Source organism: Herpailurus yagouaroundi, unplaced genomic scaffold (assembly GCF_014898765.1).
Source record: "Herpailurus yagouaroundi ecotype Mexico unplaced genomic scaffold, PumYag 210, whole genome shotgun sequence".
In the NCBI taxonomy this organism is placed as follows: domain Eukaryota; kingdom Metazoa; phylum Chordata; class Mammalia; order Carnivora; family Felidae; genus Herpailurus; species Herpailurus yagouaroundi.
In genome coordinates, this window is record NW_024412441.1 from 7,133,201 (window position 1) to 7,151,348 (window position 18,148).

Genomic DNA, 18,148 nt, shown 5'->3' on the forward strand with positions numbered 1-18,148 from the left:
CCGCCACCTCCTCCGCCACCTCCTCCGCCACCTCCTCCGCCACCTCCTCCGACGCCGTCGCTCCGCCCCGCCCCGGAAGTGACTTGAGGCCCGTCCGGAACCTGCGGGCCCGGCTGCTGCAGCGTCACCAGCCGAGCCGGTGCGGGGCGGGCAGAGCGGCCGCTGCCGCCGCCAACGAACTGGGATCGCGCGGGGACCAGCAGCGCGCCGGCCAGCGCAGGGGGCCCAGCGGTCGGGCCGAGGGCTACGGGCTGCCGACGGCCGCGGGGCGACGACGACGCGGAGGAGGCGGAGCCCGGAGAGGGGTGGGGGCCGGGGAGGGTTAGGGTGGGAGGGGGTGGGGGGGGTGTCCCTAGGCTCATGGAGCCGGCCGAGCGGGCTGGCGGCGGGGATCCCCCGGAGCCCGGCGGGCGTCCCGGCCCGGACTCGCGGGGCTTCGTCCCGCAGAAGGAGATCGTCTACAACAAGCTGCTGCCCTATGCCGAGCGGCTGGACGCCGAGTCCGACTTGCAGCTGGCCCAGATCAAAAGCAACCTGGGCCGGGCCGTGCAGCTCCAAGAGCTGTGGCCCGGGGGCCTCTTCTGGACCAGGAAACTCTCCACGTAAGTGTGTTCGGGTCTGCAGGGTGGGTGCGTGGGCAAAGGGGGGCAAAGGCTCAGTGGGAAACCGTCCGGGGCAAGGGCAGCGGCGGCTCTTTGTCCACACGGGACCGCTGGACACAGCTCTGCCCCGACTCGACCCTCCGGTGGTCTCCGAGCAGTAGTCGGAGAATCGCTACAGGAAGCCTGGGAAGCACTCAAGTCCGCTCCCTGCCACTTTACAGCGGGACCTCCTCTGTCCTCACCAGCCTTGTACGTCCTCCCTAGCTGCTTCTCCCCAAGGGTTTAGGTTGTTGTCTTGCGACCTACGGCATCTTGGGGAGCCAGAGGGCACCAGGCCCTCAGGGAGAGATGAAGGGTCCCCCAAGGGTCCTGAACCTTTGCCCATGGGGGATGTGGGAGGAGAGGATTCGTCTATGGGGGAGTAACTCGACTTTTCCTGGTGCTTCCTCCGGTTCTTCCTCTACGGTCTCCGCCTCTTTATAGCCCTCAATTCAGGTCTCGTAACTTTCTGAATGGGAAGGAGGCCGTAGGGAACTTGTAGGTTCTGCTTTTTTGGGCCTGCTCAGTCTTTGTGGGTTTGATTGAATAGATTGGTTCAAAATCAGCTCTTAGCGCTTTCTTGAGCTGTATACTATACAGTTAATGTTGAGAATGTTGAGTCTTAGAACATCGGGAAAGTGTATGTTTCTCCAGTTGTGACATTTCCTTTGGAAATGTGGGACCCTAAGGAAAATAGAAGAGAGCTGTCAGATTGTCCAGGGCGTTATTAGTACAGGGCTTGCGTTAATTTTTGAGTCGCTCAGATGAATATAGATGACCTAAAAATCAGTTTCAGGAGTTATGTTATTGTTTGGTTACTGTTTTTATTTTTTTTTTTTTTTTTTTTTGCACAAACTCTCCTTAAGCTATAGTGCCACTGAAATTGGGGGGGTGGGGCCCAGCAAGTAAAAATACGGTCTGAGGGGGAAAGGTTAGGCACTTTATTTGCTAGATGGGTATCTTCGTTGTGAGAGAAGAATTTTTTTAAGAAAGTTGTGCTGTATCTTGTTTGGTTAACTGTACACAAAATCTGGTAACATTGTATGTTCATGAATGTGGGTATGGATGGATAAACACACAAGACATAAGTCACTTATCCACTGTTTACCCAAATCTGCTGAGTGAACTGGGTGATGACTCAGGGTTTTGTAATGCAATAGTCTTGTCTACATTTCCTCACAGGATGATTCTTATCTGCCAATTATTAGGGAGCCTCTGACAAATTTCTCATCTCCACTTGGCTCAGTGGTGGTGGGAATAATTACCTCTTTAATTAAAAAGCAAAACTTAAACACTTAATTTTTCCCTTTTCAAAGAGTGACCATAAAATGTCAAGGTTAACAGCTCTCCTCTTGAAGAGCGTGTAAAGAAGTTTGTGTATTTAGGATTCTTAGGAGACTCTGGGAAAAAAGAAATGCAACAGGGAAAAGAACCACTTTTAGTCAAAACAGCAATGTTCTATGTTTTAATACTGATTGAAATCAAATGATTTTTCATGTGAGCTTCTATGTGTTTGTCTTACTCAGGCACAGTAAAAATACTTTGTCGGTTCCAGTAATTCCCCATTTTAATCATTCTTATTAGATTTGCCAGAGAATAACCATTTTGGGGGACACAGCTTCTTTTAGATGCACAATATATACCAATGTGTGAATGCTTACCTGGTTTGGATTTCTGAATCTAGAATCTTCACAGGCATAGTTGAGCATTGTTTTCTGACATACTTATTACTAAGCGTGGCAAATTAGCACCTAGAGTTTGATTATTTTTGGCTTATTATGTGTATGTAGCTTTTATCTGGAAATGGCTAAAAATACAGTGGAGACAGTCCTTGGTGTTGAGGGCAAGATTGCAGTTGATAAAGCTTACTAGCCTATGAAACTCAAACCATTTATGTCGAAGTAACTAGCAAGAAATGCTGTCAGGATTTTATTTTGGAACAAACTGATTCTAAGGATTGCAGTATGAGACATTCTGAACTTTGTGGGACATGTTGTGATCTTGGGTGTATTTTTTTCTCCTAAGTCATGTTAAGGTGACCTGTTTATAGTTGCACTTGTTTTTTAATAAGCCTTGTGTTGCACAAGTTTACATCTAAATGATGCCAAAACATGTGATGATAGCTGGCAATTACCTGAGCAGTGATCATATTTAGTACTTTGTAGAAGAATGGAAAGTAGTAATGAAAACAAAATCTAACTTCTACCAGTAGTAGCTCTGTGACGGTGGGAAAGTGACTTTAATTCATGTATATTAGCATTCTTGTGAAAAATGAAGGGGTTGGACTAAATAATTCCTGGGAGACAGCCCTGGTGTGGTATTTTATGATTTTATTTTTTATCCTGTAGAGCCTCAAATAAGCCAATGTGTATCTTTCTGCAAGGACTGTTTGAGCAGCTTGTAAAGCACTGGGAATAGTTGCATAGATCAAGCACATTCCTAAAGAAGACCAGAGTGTAAATGCTGTTCAGAGGCACTGGGACTGGATCCCGGACCAGAAGTATACACCCCTAATCAGGGCATCACAGGTCTGTGTGGGATAGAGTTCTGGTTTGGGGATATTCAGGCTCCCTTTTTTTTTTTTTTACTTTTTACCTCACCTTAGTACTTATTGTCATTCTGTTTCCATCCATTTCAAGACTTGTGGGTCTATGTAGTATCTCTGTGAGAAAGGTTATTTCTGTGTATTTTAAAAATTGGCCTGTGATAAAATACAAGCTCTCTTGCATGAACAAGTTAAAGTATTAGAACTGCCTGTTAAAGAGACATTGTGTGACATAATATCACAGGGACAGTTTTTAAGAAGCAAGGAAACAAATTGGAGAAGAGAGGCTCAAACCTAATAATGGTCACAGGAAAGACTGCTCCTGGACACTAAGTGAAAGGTATTGGTGGATAACTGGTATGGCCCATGATGGAGTTGAATAAAGGTAATCTTGAAACTTTTTCTTCCTTTGTCCTTTGGACCTTTCACGTGAGGCGGTGGAGGTCTAGTTTGAAGATGTCAGTTTCTCTTTACCTGGCCTTGCCATGAACATTATCATCTTGGTCTTTCTTAACCTCTCTGAAGCTTTAGAGTCCTCTTGGAAAGTGTGATAGACTCTTAGTGGTTTTTCATACTTAAAACTTAGCCACGGACTGTTGTATAAAAGCAAAATCAGAAACACAATGTTGGGGTCTTTGGGAAGAATGCAGTTGCAACGATTTTTTTTTTTCGTTTTAACACTTCACTGACCGTAGAAGCCCCTGAAGCCTGCTCAGGGATCCAAAAATCACTGAGTTAGTGCTAAAGGGCCTTTCTAGCTCTGTGTTCCTTTAAGTTGGTCTAGAGGAAGGAAAACAAGTGAATGGGCTATTATTTCCTATATAAGTTTACCTGTAATTACATTATGGATGTAATTCTTTAGTGTTTCCTTTTTTCAATCAGAATTTTGATTCTCGTGAAGGATGTGGGCTTACTGTATTATGAAGGACATTTGAATGTTTTTACCAAGATGTTTTATTTTTAGGTTTTTTTAAACGATTATTTATTATTGAGAGAGAGAGACAGACACAGCATAAGCAGGGGATGGGCAGAGAGAGGATGAGACACAGAATCCAAAGCAGGCTCCAGGCTCTGAGCTGTCAGCACAGAGCCCGACGTGGGGCTCGAATTCACGAACCCTGAGATCATGACCTGAGCCAAAGTCAGATGCTTAATCAACTGAGCCACCCAGGCCCCCCCCCCCCACATTTAAATGTGGTTTTTTTTGTTGTTAGAGTGAAATGTTAACTTCTGTGCTGTTTTATTATTATGATATGACTATTATATTGATAAATTTCATTTGCTAATTAAACTGTAACTTTCTTGTTTAATTATGTAGGCTTCTAAAATAGGAATTGGATTATCCCAGTTGAAACCACATAATGTATTTAATTAGATTATATAACCACCGGAAACCTAAGTTTAGTCAAGATAAGAATTATCAAATACACTGAACTCCTTTTATGGAAAGTAATAATCTGACCACAAGAGCACCCAAATTTGTATCATCTCTTTGTTAAGGGAGAAAGTGGAAAATGCTAACTGCTGAATCTCAGTTATCTATTAACACAATGAACTTATTTAGGATATCTAATGTTTGTGTGTTGAAATTGTAAAGTACACAATAAATAGAAGTGCCTGTTTTTAGTAAAAAATCTTAAAGTCTTGACACATTACCACATTCATCAGTGAAAACCAGTTGGGAAAGTAGTAGAAAAGGTTTGCCATTGTTACTATGTGACAACCACTCCGAACAAGAACCAAAGTTTCTTTGTAAAGTTGATTTAAAAGTTGATTTTCCAGGGGCGCCTGGGTGGCGCAGTCGGTTAAGCGTCCGACTTCAGCCAGGTCACGATCTCGCGGTCCGTGAGTTCGAGCCCCGCGTCAGGCTCTGGGCTTGATGGCTCGGAGCCTAGAGCCTGTTTCCGATTCTGTGTCTCCCTCTCTCTCTGCTCCTCCCCCGTTCATGCTCTGTCTCTCTCTGTCCCAAAAATAAATAAAAACGTTGAAAAGAAAAAAAAATTAAAAAAAAAAAGTTGATTTTCCATAGAAAGACAAAGTAAATGAATTAAATGATTTTGGGAATATGAATTTTTCTGACAAAGTTGTGTAACAGTGCAATAAACTATCCTTTTTTTTTTTTAATGAACAAACTATTTTTTAGAGCAGTTTTAGGTTCAAAGCAAAATTGAGCACAAAGTTCATATATATATGAAGCCCTTCCCATTTTTCAAATACGTCTTTAGTTTCTTTCTTTCTTTCTTTCTTTCTTTCTTTCTTTCTTTCTTTCTTTCTTTCTTTCTTTCTTTCTTTCTTTCTTTCTTTCTAAGTAGGCTCCATGCCCAATGTTGGGCCTGAACTCATGACCCTGAGATTAAGAGGCACATCCTCTACTGACTGAGCCAATCAGGTGCCCTTCAAGGACCTCTCTTACTCATTCTTTTAAAACACTTTGTCAGTTTTTTCTCCTCTAGTTAACAGGATGTTATTGCCAGAATCTCATTTGTCAATATATGTGATTTGAATAGTTCTCTAACCCATCTTCCAATTATCAACTCATGGCCAATCATGTTCCTTCCATGCCCACCCACCCCCATTATTTTTGAACGTATTACTTCATTCATAAGTGCTTCCAGGATGTATCTCTAAGGGAAAAGGGGTTAAACCAAAAAAGTCAATACTGATGCCATTATCTAAGCTAAAAACATGAATGATGATCCATTATCACTTTGGTCAACCTCATGAAGTTCTACTTTGCAAAATTTGTGATTTTACTTGTGAGTTTCCATTTGGATTGTTTTGTCTAAGGCTTATTGCAAATAGACCCCATGGACAGAAATTTAAAATACAGCTTATTAATGAACATTTGTGTATTATGACATCTTAACTTCAAAGGCATAGAATCAACCCTGGAGCAACAAGGACTCCCTTGAATTATCTCCCTTTTAAAAACAAAGACACTGAGGTTCTTATTAGCTAATACATAGTTTGATGTAAAGTGGTAGAAGCAGGAATCTTTGAACAAGTTATTTTCTGAGTGCTCTTTGTGGGCCAGGCACTGTTTTTGGCACTTGGGATATGTTAGTGAGTGAAAGATTTCTGCCCTCTTGGGAAGTTCCAGTGTGCTCTTTTTCTTAGCACACATTTTTGTTCGTTAAGGACAGCCTAGGCAAGGTGTAGCTCCGTCAACAAATTTGGGGGAAGAAAATATGAATTCTAAGTGCATTACTTTAAAAAAAAATCTTATGTTTTAATGCCCTAAATGGAGGCACTGAGAAGCGCAGTTAGAAAAAAAAAAAAAATCTAGTAAAACAGAACCATTCATTGTTCTTCAGAAATCTGAATGTATCATTTAAAAATAATTTTCCCAGGGCCCCCTTGGTGGCTCAATCGGTTGAGCAGCTGACTTTGGCTCAGGTTGTGAACTCAGGTTTCGGGAGTTCCAGCCCCACGTCAGGCTCCTCAGAGCCTGGAGCCTGCTTCAAATTCTTTGTCTCCCTCTCCCTCTCCCTCTCCCTCTGCCCCTCCCCTGCTCACACTCTGTCTCTGTCTCTGTCTCTCTCTCAAAAATAAATGAAGATTAAAAAAAATTTTTTTTTAAACAGTTTTCGTAAGTCGTCTCGCTGCAGTGTTATAAAATTGTCTTAGAAAGACATGTTCTTAAGTGAAATGGAGGCGACTTGTTTGTTTTTAAGGGGTGCTTATTTATTTAGTGGTAAATAAGCGCACAACCTCCAAACCAGTTTTCTCATTGTGGAACCTGGGAGTTAGTTTTTCTGTTAAATGAGGCTCATTTGTAGTGAATCTTCCTCTCACTGCACATCTTTTTTGTACAAAATCCAAATCTGTGTTTCTCTCTAACCTTTGTAGAAAATTAGATCAAAATCTCATACAGTATGAATGGCAAGCTGAGAACATGGTAATAAAAGCAACAGCAAGCAAACAACAACAACAAAACCTTTATATTCATTGACACAGTCAGTGGAATGTTAAAAGCACATACTATAAATATTCATTCCCATTTGGAATCTTGAGGTTGGCTACTTCCATATTCGGCCTACACTCAGCATTTCTTCCCTTTTAGCACACTCCCTCTTGATCCCTTGTTCATGCTTTTGTAGTCTGTGTGCATATATTCCCTCTACTGTGAGCTTTCTGGAGGTCAGTGTCCTCCATGCTTAACACCTTTCCTCCACTCCCAGCATTTAGTACTGCAGTGTATACATTCATAGGTACTCAATAATATTATAATTTACTTTTTTATTCTTTGTAAACTAAAGCATTATGAAATTCTACGAAACTTTTACAGTCAAATGGAGAAAACAAACCTGGGATGAGGTCTATTTTAATACTCTATTCAAAAGAAAGTAGTATATATTTAATAAAAGAAGTGGAGGAAAGGAGCATTTTGGTTAAATAAAAGAATGGTGTGTTTCATAATCCAAAGTGGGGGTCAGGGAGAATAGGTTTCATCGGTGAGTTTGAGACTTCCATTTAAAAATAAATCTAGGGGCGCCTGGGTGGCTCAGTCAGTTGAGTGTCCAACTTCTGCTCAGGTCATGATCTAATGGTTTGTGGGTTTGAGCCCCATGTTAGGCTCTGCACTGACAGCTCAGAGCCTGGAGCCTGCTCTGGATTCTGTGTCTCCCTCTCTTTTTCTGTCCCATCCTCTGCTTGTGCATACTCTTTCTCTCAAAAGTAAACATTAGGAAAAATAATAATAAAAATAAAAATAAATCTATAATAATTTTTATGCCTGAATATTTAGTATTAAGGGGCACCTGGCTGGCTCAGCCAGTAAAGCATGAGACTCTTGAGCTTGGGATTGTGAGTTTGAACCCTGCGTTGGGTGTGGAGATTACTTAAAAAAATAAAATATTGGGGTACCTGGGTGGCTCAGTTGGTTAAGCACCCAATTTCAGCTCAGGTCATGTTCTCATGGTTCACAGGTTTGAGCCCCACCTCAGGCTCTCTGCTGTCAGCACAGAGCCAGCTTTGGATCCTCTGTCTCCCCTCTCTCTCTGCCCCTCTCCACTCATGCACACATGCATGCATTTTCTCAAAAATTACATTAAAAAATAGAATCTTAAAAAATATATTTAGTATAAAATAATTTAGGGTACGGTAATACAGTTTTTTGATAGGTGAACCATAGTTTTGGGTAATGGTTTGACTTTTTTTCAGAATACATAGACCCTAACTGGGTACCTGGGTGGCTCAGTTGGTTAAGTTTCCAACTCTTGGTTTTAGCTGAGGTCATGATCTCACAGTTTGTGAAATTGAGTCTCATGTCAGACTTTGCACTGACAGTGTGGAGCCTGCCTGGGATTCATTCTCTCTCTCTCTCTCTCTCTCTCTCTCTCTCTCTCTCTCTTTCTTTCTCTCCCTGTCCCTCTGTCCCTCCTCTGCTCATGCTCGCCCTCTCTCTTTCAAAATAAATAAATACACATTTAAAAAAATATATAGAACCTAAACTTTAGAGTTTAAAAATATAGTGAAGGGGCCCCTGGCTGGCTCAGTTGGAAGAGCATGCTACTCCTGATCTCAGGGTTGTAAGTTCAAGCCCTACATTAGGGGTAGAGATTACTAAAAATAAATAAATAAAAACTTAAAAAAAAAAATTGAAATATACTAAAGACCTTTTCCCTTACCAAGAAAAAAATAACACCATTGCAGCTATTAAATGGGTTTGAGAATAGTATTGTAGTTCAAATAAGGCAGAAATTACTTAAGAATTACTAAAAAACGGTTTAGGGGCACCTGGGTGGCTCAGTCGGTTACGTGTCCGACTTTGGCTCAGGTTGTGATCTCACAGTCCGTGAGTTTGAGCCCCATGTTGGGCTCTGTGCTGACAGCTCAGAGCCTGGAGCCTGCTTTGAATTCTGTGTCTCCCTGTCTCTCTGCCCCTCCTCCGCTCATGTGCACGCACGCGCCCTCTCTCTCTCTCAAAAAAAAAATAAACATTAAAGAAAATTTATTAAAAAATGGTTTATAATCTCCTAATGGTAGACACTCTAAATGGAATGTTTACTAAAACATTTTGGGGCTTTTCAGCATAGATATTTCATCTCGTTTTCTGACAAATTTCTTAAAAAAATTTTTTTTTAAATTTGTTTTTTTTTAACGTTTATTTATTTTTGAGACAGAGGGAGATAGAGCATGAATGGAGGAGGGTCAGGGAGAGAAGGAGACACAGAATCTGAAACAGGCTCCAGGCTCTGAGCTGTCAGCACAGAGCCCCACGCGGGGCTCAAACCCACGAACTGCGAGATCATGAGCTGAGCTGAAGTCGGACGCTTAGCCGACTGAGCCACCCAGGCGCCCCTAAAAAAATTTTTTTTAATGTTTGTTGATTTCTGAGAGGGAGACAGCACGAACATGGTATGGGGCAGAGAGAGAGAGAGTCACAGAATCTGAAGCAGGCTCCAGGTTCTGAGCTGTCACCACAGAGCTCCATGTGGGACTTGAACCCACAAAGCGTGAGATAATGACCTGAGCTGAAGTCGGCCACCCAGTTGACTGAGCCACCCAGATGCCCCTGACAAATTTTTTTTTAAGCCAAGAATAGAGTAGAAGTTTTTAGAGTAAGAAATTTTGTGAACGCAAGCTTTTGCAGTTGAGTGTTTATATTTTAGGCTGATTCCTAAAGAGTGTTTTTTATGTTTTTAATTTTTTTAGAGAGAGAGCGTGCACAAGTGGGGGAGAGGGTCTGAGGGAGGGAGAGAGAATCTTAGTTCCACGCTCAGCTTGAAGCCTGATGTGGGGTTTGATCCCACGACCCTGGGATCTTGACCTGAGCTGAAATCAGGAGTCGGTTGCTCAGTTGACTCAGCCACCCAGGCTCCCCAGATTCCTGAAGAGTTTAGTCAGAATAGTTTCTCTTTTGAGGGAAAATGGGTTACTTCCAGAGATACCAGTAAATAAGATGTTGTCAAATTTCTGTCAACATGTGTCAAGCAGAGGTCCCTATTTTGTGTATGGCAGGAAAAAAGTTATTTAACAAATTCAGGAATGATTTAAAATGTGATAGTTCTTTTTAAATTATAATTACATAAACAAATATCTTAAAAGGTTTTCACTTTGTGGGCTTTTTTTTTAGTTTGTATGGTATCACAATTTTTTAAATCTACATTTTGATTTATTAATGCTTATAGAGAATTTTTCACTTGTGGGTTATAACCATAGAGTTGTGAAATCAATTTAGGTCTTACCAGTTTTTTGGTTTTTTGTTGTTGTTTTGGGCCATTTTGTTTCTTTTCTAGTGAACTGCATTAGAATTATTAGTGTAAATTTAGAGGAATAAAGGTGAATGTTCATGACCTTAATTTGTTATATATATGTTTACGTGTATATCATGGATTATAGGTGATGGCAGGTTGTGGCCCCCAAAATATGAAAGCTATTAATTTTACAGGTTTCTTTCTGTGATTCAGGTCGTATCATCAACAACTACGCCTTGAGCTATAAAGGTATAAGGGAAGAAAATGGAAAGTTACAACAGTTCAAAAATTAAACTGAGGGATCTTACAAGAGAGCATTAATTAATAGATTGTTGAATGAGAGGTACAGATACTACCTATCATATATTGAGGCCTCAGAACGTGCCAGCACTACTCTAATAACTTTACATTCATTTTTTCATTTAATTTTCACAAACAACCCTATGAATTGTAGGTATGTTTGTTACCCCAGTTTTACCTTTGAAGAAATGAGGCTTAGTGAGGTAATATATTGGCTGGTTTGCCTGAAGACCACAGGGCTCTTGCTCTTAACCCTGTGTTCTAGAGGAAAGAAACCCCCAGGCTGTATACCTGGGAAAGGGGAAGTGCACCTGAACATTGAGGTGGGATTTGGTTACATAAGGAGGAATTTTGAAAAAGCTTTTTAATGTGGGGGAACAGAGATATGAGCAAATTAACCATATAACTGGTAAAGTCTATATTCAGAGCATCATATTGAAATAATCAGTTGTCTGTCTCCTTCTAGGCTGTATGCTCCAAGACCATTTGCTACTTTAATGTTTCCATTCCCTGTTGCCATGTCTGGCTCTTAAATGTTCAATAAAGTCTTTCAACATATGAATGCTCCTTATCCATGCCTCCAGAGAGAAGCAACTGGGAAAAGAATAGAGGCATCATTATTAGGTATTAATAGTGGATGACTATATTATTCCAGAAGTTGTCAAATTTAATATACCATAAAGAATATAACTGCGAAATACAATCTGCTGAAACTTCAGTGACTATTGTTTAGCCTGGCGTATAGATGGGGATAAAGAAGTGTATACTTCAGCTTTTCTTGTCCATTTAAAACCTTCCATCCATCAGAAGTACTATACTTGGTAAAGATAATAGGCCTGTTTTTTAGTGTGTTTTGGAAACCTACTCAATGTTTCAAAGTCATTTTGCTTAATTAGGTAAAATATTTATTGTTTGAAGTGTATTTTTTCTTTTCAAAAATAGATTAGCTCTAGTGAGCTGTTTTTAGTTACATAAGCCAGTATTTTTCTCAAGATATATTCATATCTTGAGTCAAAGAAATGTTTTTCAGAATGTCTGTCTTGTTTCATTCTTTGGTTAGAGTTGAAGGTTATATAAGATATATGTATAGGAGCCAGAAATACAATAATGAATAAAGAAACACATATATAACTACTCTAAGAAGTAAGTGTGGAAAATAGGTTTGGTACAAACTATTAAGGGACAGAGAACAGAGATAGCACTTTTGGTTGGGAATGAAGGAGCACTTCATGAAAAGAAGTCTTAAAGGATAGACAGGCTATCCTTTGAATATGAACAAATAATTATGTAGTAAACAAATATCCTAAGATGTATGTAGCCTCATTAATTGAAACAGATTATATTAGTATTATGTTTTTAATGATTTAAATATATTTTAAGCCATACATTGTGCTCCAGTCAGTCTGCTAAGGTGCAGTGAGTGGTTCTCAAATGTAGTAGAACAACTGGTACCTGGGTCCCCATCGTAGATCAGTTAAGTCAGAATGACTTCCTTGTACATTGATCAATTACCTATCACCATAGCCTTGTGAGGAAATCCAGGTTTTACTAATACAGGAATTAAATGACTTGCCCTAGGGACTGACCTGGCGCAGTTTGAATTCTCTGCAAACTTGTAAAATCATGCTGCGCCTGCTGGCTTGGCTACTGTGTTGAAATCAGTAACTATTCGTCTATTCAGAGTAGGTAATGTTGGGAGTTGCAAAGCAATCTAGAGCATGGAAATGTAAGGTATTCTCTACTTTAGATAACACCTAATTTGCCTTTCTTCCTTATCAGCAGACACTTGGAATTGATATCCTTTATTGTTGTTTGTTTCTGATAGTGTATCCCTTTTCTTGATCCTCAGCTTGACCTCTCTGGAAGTGAAATGGGAGAATAAGGAACATTCTCTTGGTTGTGTCTTTTTGCCACAGTATGCTGTTCTTGGCTCTGTTCCTCTCCCTAGAGCCATCTCCTGTGCCTCTTCCTGCCTCTTTCCCCAAATGCTCAGATTTTCTTGACCTTGGGTTGCTTATTTACAGTGATGACAGCTTTCTAATCTTTGAAGATTCACATCCGTGGTCACTTACATGTGATGAAACATTGGCTTAAAAAAAAAAATCACAAAACTCTAATACTACTTCATTTATTCCCCCCCCCTTCTGTATAGTTTTCCAGTATGTGTTTCCTCACATCTGATTGTGAGTTCATAGTGTAAAGGAACAAAGTATATGAATCATATTCTTGTCCTGTATATGTCTTTTGCTCTAGAAATGCTTTTTGAATACATGGGTAGTTGAGTGAAAAGAGGAGAGGTGGATTTCTGAGAAAACTCTTTATTTTTTCTGTTCACTCACTGTTCCTACCAATGAGAAGCTATATCTGCATTTTTAATATTATATGTAATGATGAAAGACTTAGTCCTGGAATAAAGTCAGAGTAATAAATTCCTGATCCTCTAGTGTTCTCTGCAAATTTTGCCTTTTTTATTTTATTTTTTTTCAATTTGATGCTGTCTTAGGAACAGAAGATAGTAAAGTGGGGAGGGAGGTTGGGTTTTTTTGTATTATTTTGTTTTCTGGTTAGAGGGAAGAATGTTTCGGGTATTTCATTGGTCATGGTTATTTTATTTGCTTTAAAATACTTGTCAGTTAGTCCTAGCTGTCGGGTATTAAGACATAGTTTAGAAAATTCTTATGTGTCACCATTTATTCAGATATTTTACATTTTAGTACAGTTTTATTGTTTTAGAATGTACTTCTTGCGCATTTCTTTTAGAGAAATTTCTAATGAATCTTTTTGTTGATATTATGAGAATGGAACAGTTTTCCTTCATTCATCATTATTTTTAATCTGGGTGCCATACAGGAAGGCTACTGATTTCAAAAGACATATTCTGTGGATTTTCTTATGTAGTGTAAAAGTAGTTTTTTGTTGCTAGTTTTGGATGTCTTGGGGAAAATCCTAGTATTGACAATATTCTCTTCTACTGTTCCTGAAACAGTTGCCCCTATTTGTGTTTCCTAGGTTACTTTTTTAATCTCTACATTCAGAATAATGCTAAATAATGATAGTAAGAATAGTCATTATTGCCCTGAATCTGTCTGGTTTTAAATGTTTTAGACTTTTAAAGGTGGTTTTTTGCAAAAAGGAAAAAAAAAGTTTTTTGCTTTTAAAGGAAGCGCCCCTTAGAGAGGGAAGCATGCCTCAAGTCTGATATTAACCTTTAAGACTGCGTGTTTTTAAGTAATTTGGTTTCAAACACTTTGCTAGTATTTTCTAATTTATATTTTATTATAATCAGACTATTTGGCCAGAATAATGTCCATATTAGAATTAAGTGAGTTTTTCTTTGTGGCCTAGTTTATGACCAGTTCTATAAGTGTTCCACAGAGAGGGAAAAGAGGGCACAGTTTCTGTAATCTCACAATTTTTATTTGTCTTTAAAAGTCAGCTTTATTAATTACATGATTTTAATTACATTCAAAGTCTGATTGAAATGTTAAAGACATCCAGTCATTGATTTTGTTGCTGCTCTTCAGCCCTTAAAGTTTTATTTTCCTCCTCAAGACTAGGTAGTAGGTGTATTGTATACTTTTTTCAGGAGATGCATAATCCCTGGTTTTCTTTTTGTGATGTTAGTAACCATCCTACATTCTTTAAAGAATGCAAAATGCTTATTAGCTGAATTTCTCAAAAGAACTTTTCCTCCTGAACTATTGTTTACCCTGCGGTGCAATTCCTATAGGAACCAGGATAAATGTGACATTGGTTCTCTTCATTTACCAGCTTTTAAGATAATGATTTTGTTCCCTAGCATTCTTCAAACGCTCTGAGTTTTCTTTTGTTTGTATTTATATTTTTAGTATCATTATATTTAAACATTCATGGTAGTTAATTATCCTGATTCATGCTCTCTGGTGTCATTTTTTGGCTATTGAGAACTGTACAATTTGACTCCTGTTCTCTTTTAGATAAGGCTTTAAGGGGCACCTGGGTTAGGCATCCGACTTCGCCTCAGGTCATGATTGCACCATTTGAGTTCCAGTCCCGCATCTATGCTGACAGCTCAGAGCCTGGAGCCTGCTTCTGATTCTTTGTCTCCCTCTCTCTCTGCTCCTCCCCAGCTCATACTTTGTCTCTCTCAAAAATAAACAAACATTAAAAAAAATTTTCAGTAGGACTTTAATATTAAGTCTTTGATAAGAGGGCTGTTTTTATTAAGAGAAATGTAGAAATGCAGAAATATTGATTGCCTGATTTTAAACATTGTATTTTATAACAGAAATTTGATATGAAATGTTTTGACATGTTAATTATAAAAATAATGCCTTTTTATTTTATAAAGTTTGAATAAACAAAGGTATATAGAAGAACATGAAAACCACTCAGTTGTACCACTCAGAGGTAACATGTTATAGTGTTTATCTTTTCATCTTAACGTATATGTTTTTATTTAGTTGTATTCATATGTATTTTGTATCCTGCTTTTTTTATATGACATTTCATTTCACATCCACTAAATTTAACAAACTGTTCTCTTATGTTGGATTTCCAGTTTTGGGGTTTTTTTTCCAGGAAGATTATTGCAGATTATTAAAGATTATTGTACATAGAAAAACTTTGGTATTTTGACTATGATATTCTGGATTTTTACTTAGGATATATTGCTAGATGTAGGATTTTTAAAAAGTCATCCATAAATACTTTTAAGTGTTCTAAATGAACATAGTTAAACTCTGGCCTTTAAATTTTAAAGTTAAAATTCCATTTTTTGCCTTTTGAGGAGGACTTCCTGAAATAAAGCATTTATTTAAGGTTAAATGTTATTGCTGAATGTCTCACATGTTTTATAATTACAAATAGTCTTTTAAAAAAATTTTTTTTTAACGTTTATTTATTTTTGAGAGAGAGACAAACAGAGCACAAGTTGGGGAGGGACAGAGAGAGAGGGAGACACAGAATCCAATCCAGGCTCCAGGCTCTGAGCTGTCAGCACAGAGCCTGATGCAGGGCTCAAACTCATGAGCTGTGAGATCATGACCTGAGCTGATGTCGACCGCTTAACCAACTGAGCCACCCAGATGTCCCTATAACTACAAATAGTCTTAATGTTGCTCTGAAATGATGTTAATTTCACTTGATAGGTAGATGTAGTTAGAATCTTAGAAACCCAGTGATTGCTTTGAAGAAAAATAACTAGTGAATGAGAAAACTTGTATTGAAAATGAGTATTTTTAGCGCCTAGCAACCTCTGAATCTTAGTTCATTTCAATAATGTATAATTTTATATTTATACTATCTTCAGGATGTATAGTAGAAAAAAACTTTGATAGTATTGAACATCTTATTAATTACTCTTCCTGGTATGCTGCTGTCTTTCTTTATTCAAGATTAAAAATTAAAGCATTTGATTAATACACTATAAGATTGTGAGGAGGAAGCAGTTAAAAAATGTGTTTGTGGGGTACCTGAGTAGCTTAGTCTGTTGAACTACTTGTTGAGTAGCTGAGTCTGTTGAGACTCTTGATTTTGGCTTAGGTCACAATCCCAGGGTCCTGGGATTGAGCCCTGTGTCAGGCTCTGCGCTGAGCATGGAGCCTGCTTAAGATTCTTTCTCTCCCCCCACCCCTCCCCCCTGCTTACACATTCTCTCTAAAAAAAAAAATTTTTTTTGAAGTACTTTTGTATTATCTTTAACTGTCCCCCCCCCCCCCCCCGTGAGAGGGTGGAACATAATGACTTGTCATCTGTATATTCTGGATAGTTTAAAAAATATTCTGTTCAAAAGATCAATCTTGACTGTTACCAAGGTTTTCAACTATTTTGAGACATCTAATAGTAATTTTTAGTTCTAAAATTTAATGTGAAAATTAATTGGAAAAAGAATAGACCATCTCTTAATATGGTCTAAAGTAGGATTTTTGAACATAAATACACAGAAAAACCAACTAAATTTCCTTTCCTTTTTTTTTCTTTTTTTCTTACAGTTTTATTGCATTTCACACTCCTGTATATTTAATGGACTAGATTTAAGATGGAAGTCAGGAGTATATATTTTAAACAATCTAATGTGTAAGAAAACTAAGTAATGTCAGGCAATTTTTGGGGGGTGGCTGTACCATTTTATACACCCACCAGTAACATATGAAAGGTCCGGTTGTTCCACATTCTCACCCAAACCAGATATTATTAGGCTTTTTAATTTTAGCCAGTCTGGTGGGTGTAGTGGTACCTTACTGTGGTTTTAATTTGCTTTTACTGAGGAGTAAGGGTGTTGAGTACCTTTACATTTGCTTATTAGTCGTCTGGATGTTGTCTTCTGAGAAGCGCCTACCCGAGTCTTCTGCCTTTTTTATTGGGTTGTGTCTTTTTCTTTCTGATTTGAAGGAGTTCTTATGTAATTTGGATATGAATACTTTGTCAGATGTATGTATTCCAAATATTTCATTGGGCTTTTCACTTTTAATAGTGTTTTATTGTGAATAGAATTTCTCAATTTTAATGAATACCAGTTATTAATTTTCATGTAGTACTTCTTGTGTTCTTCAGAAGAAATTTTCTTGGACTGCATTTTGAAAAATGCTGAGACAAGAACCATTTTCTGGCTGACAAGAACTATTTCCTGGTTGACAGGGAAAATAAAAGGTTTCTTTCTGAGTAATCCCCCTTACATCTCTCGTTTTGTCAGCAGTTCTACCTCCTCTAGGAATCCCCCTGTTTGTCTCTTTTCAGCATATTGAATTTGGGGCTCTGAATTTTACGTTCCTAATGTTAATAAGCACATAGTTGTCTTTCTACTGCGGTAAATGCAGTGGGCTGTAGCTAATTTCTTTCAGTGACTTAGGGCAGTATTTCCCAATTTTTCCACAGAAGTATCCTAGCCTCAGAGGAGAGTGAATGCAGGACCTCAGGGGTATCTAGCGTCCTGGCCAGACCTGAAGTAGCCATTGAAAGCAAGGGACGTCTTTGAACTCTTCTGTGTGTGCTGCTTTAGGAATATATTTAGGAATATAGCTTTCATTTGAAAGTAGCATTTAATTGATTCTACCTTTCACTCCAAAATTTAAAGTGACATTGAGGGAGGCTGCAGGAGGTTATACTATGTTTATTCAGCTTTGAAGTATCTCAGGTAACCCCAGGCTTAGGGTTTTTAGATATTGCCTTTACTAATCTGTTTACCAGTCCAGTGTGGTTAAGAAACTTGCACAGTAATTACTGGTAGAGGCAAAACAGTATCTCAGGTCTCATTGCTCTACGTCCCATACTATCTGATCAACAGAGTACTAAGGTGAAATCATGGGATTATACCTTGAAACAACAGAAAAGAGCTGAATGAATAAATAAATACACAATAGTCTGAGAAAATGAAAAAGTGTGTTTTTAGTGGACCAAGAATTTTGAGGAATTTCTGGGAGAGAAAAGCAGTTAGATATTTTATTTTATTTTATTTTATTTTATTTTATTTTATTTTATTTTAT

General features: G+C 38.6%; 1 protein-coding gene across 3 annotated transcripts in view; it reads left to right on the forward strand.

Annotated features, from left to right (window-relative positions):
• The first annotated feature begins 356 nt into the window (after nt 1–356).
• The window catches only part of PSME4 (proteasome activator subunit 4), a 99,335-nt gene continuing 81,543 nt past the window's right edge, over nt 357–18,148 (forward strand). For 2 of the 3 annotated variants that reach the window (XM_040453734.1, XM_040453735.1), the window contains exon 1: nt 357–602. In XM_040453734.1, the coding sequence (XP_040309668.1) occupies nt 361–602 (242 nt within the window). In that variant the 5' untranslated portion in view covers nt 357–360. Of the gene's footprint in view, nt 603–3,032; nt 3,170–18,148 lie in introns of those variants that run through there. The other variant, XM_040453736.1, reaches the window with a different exon arrangement.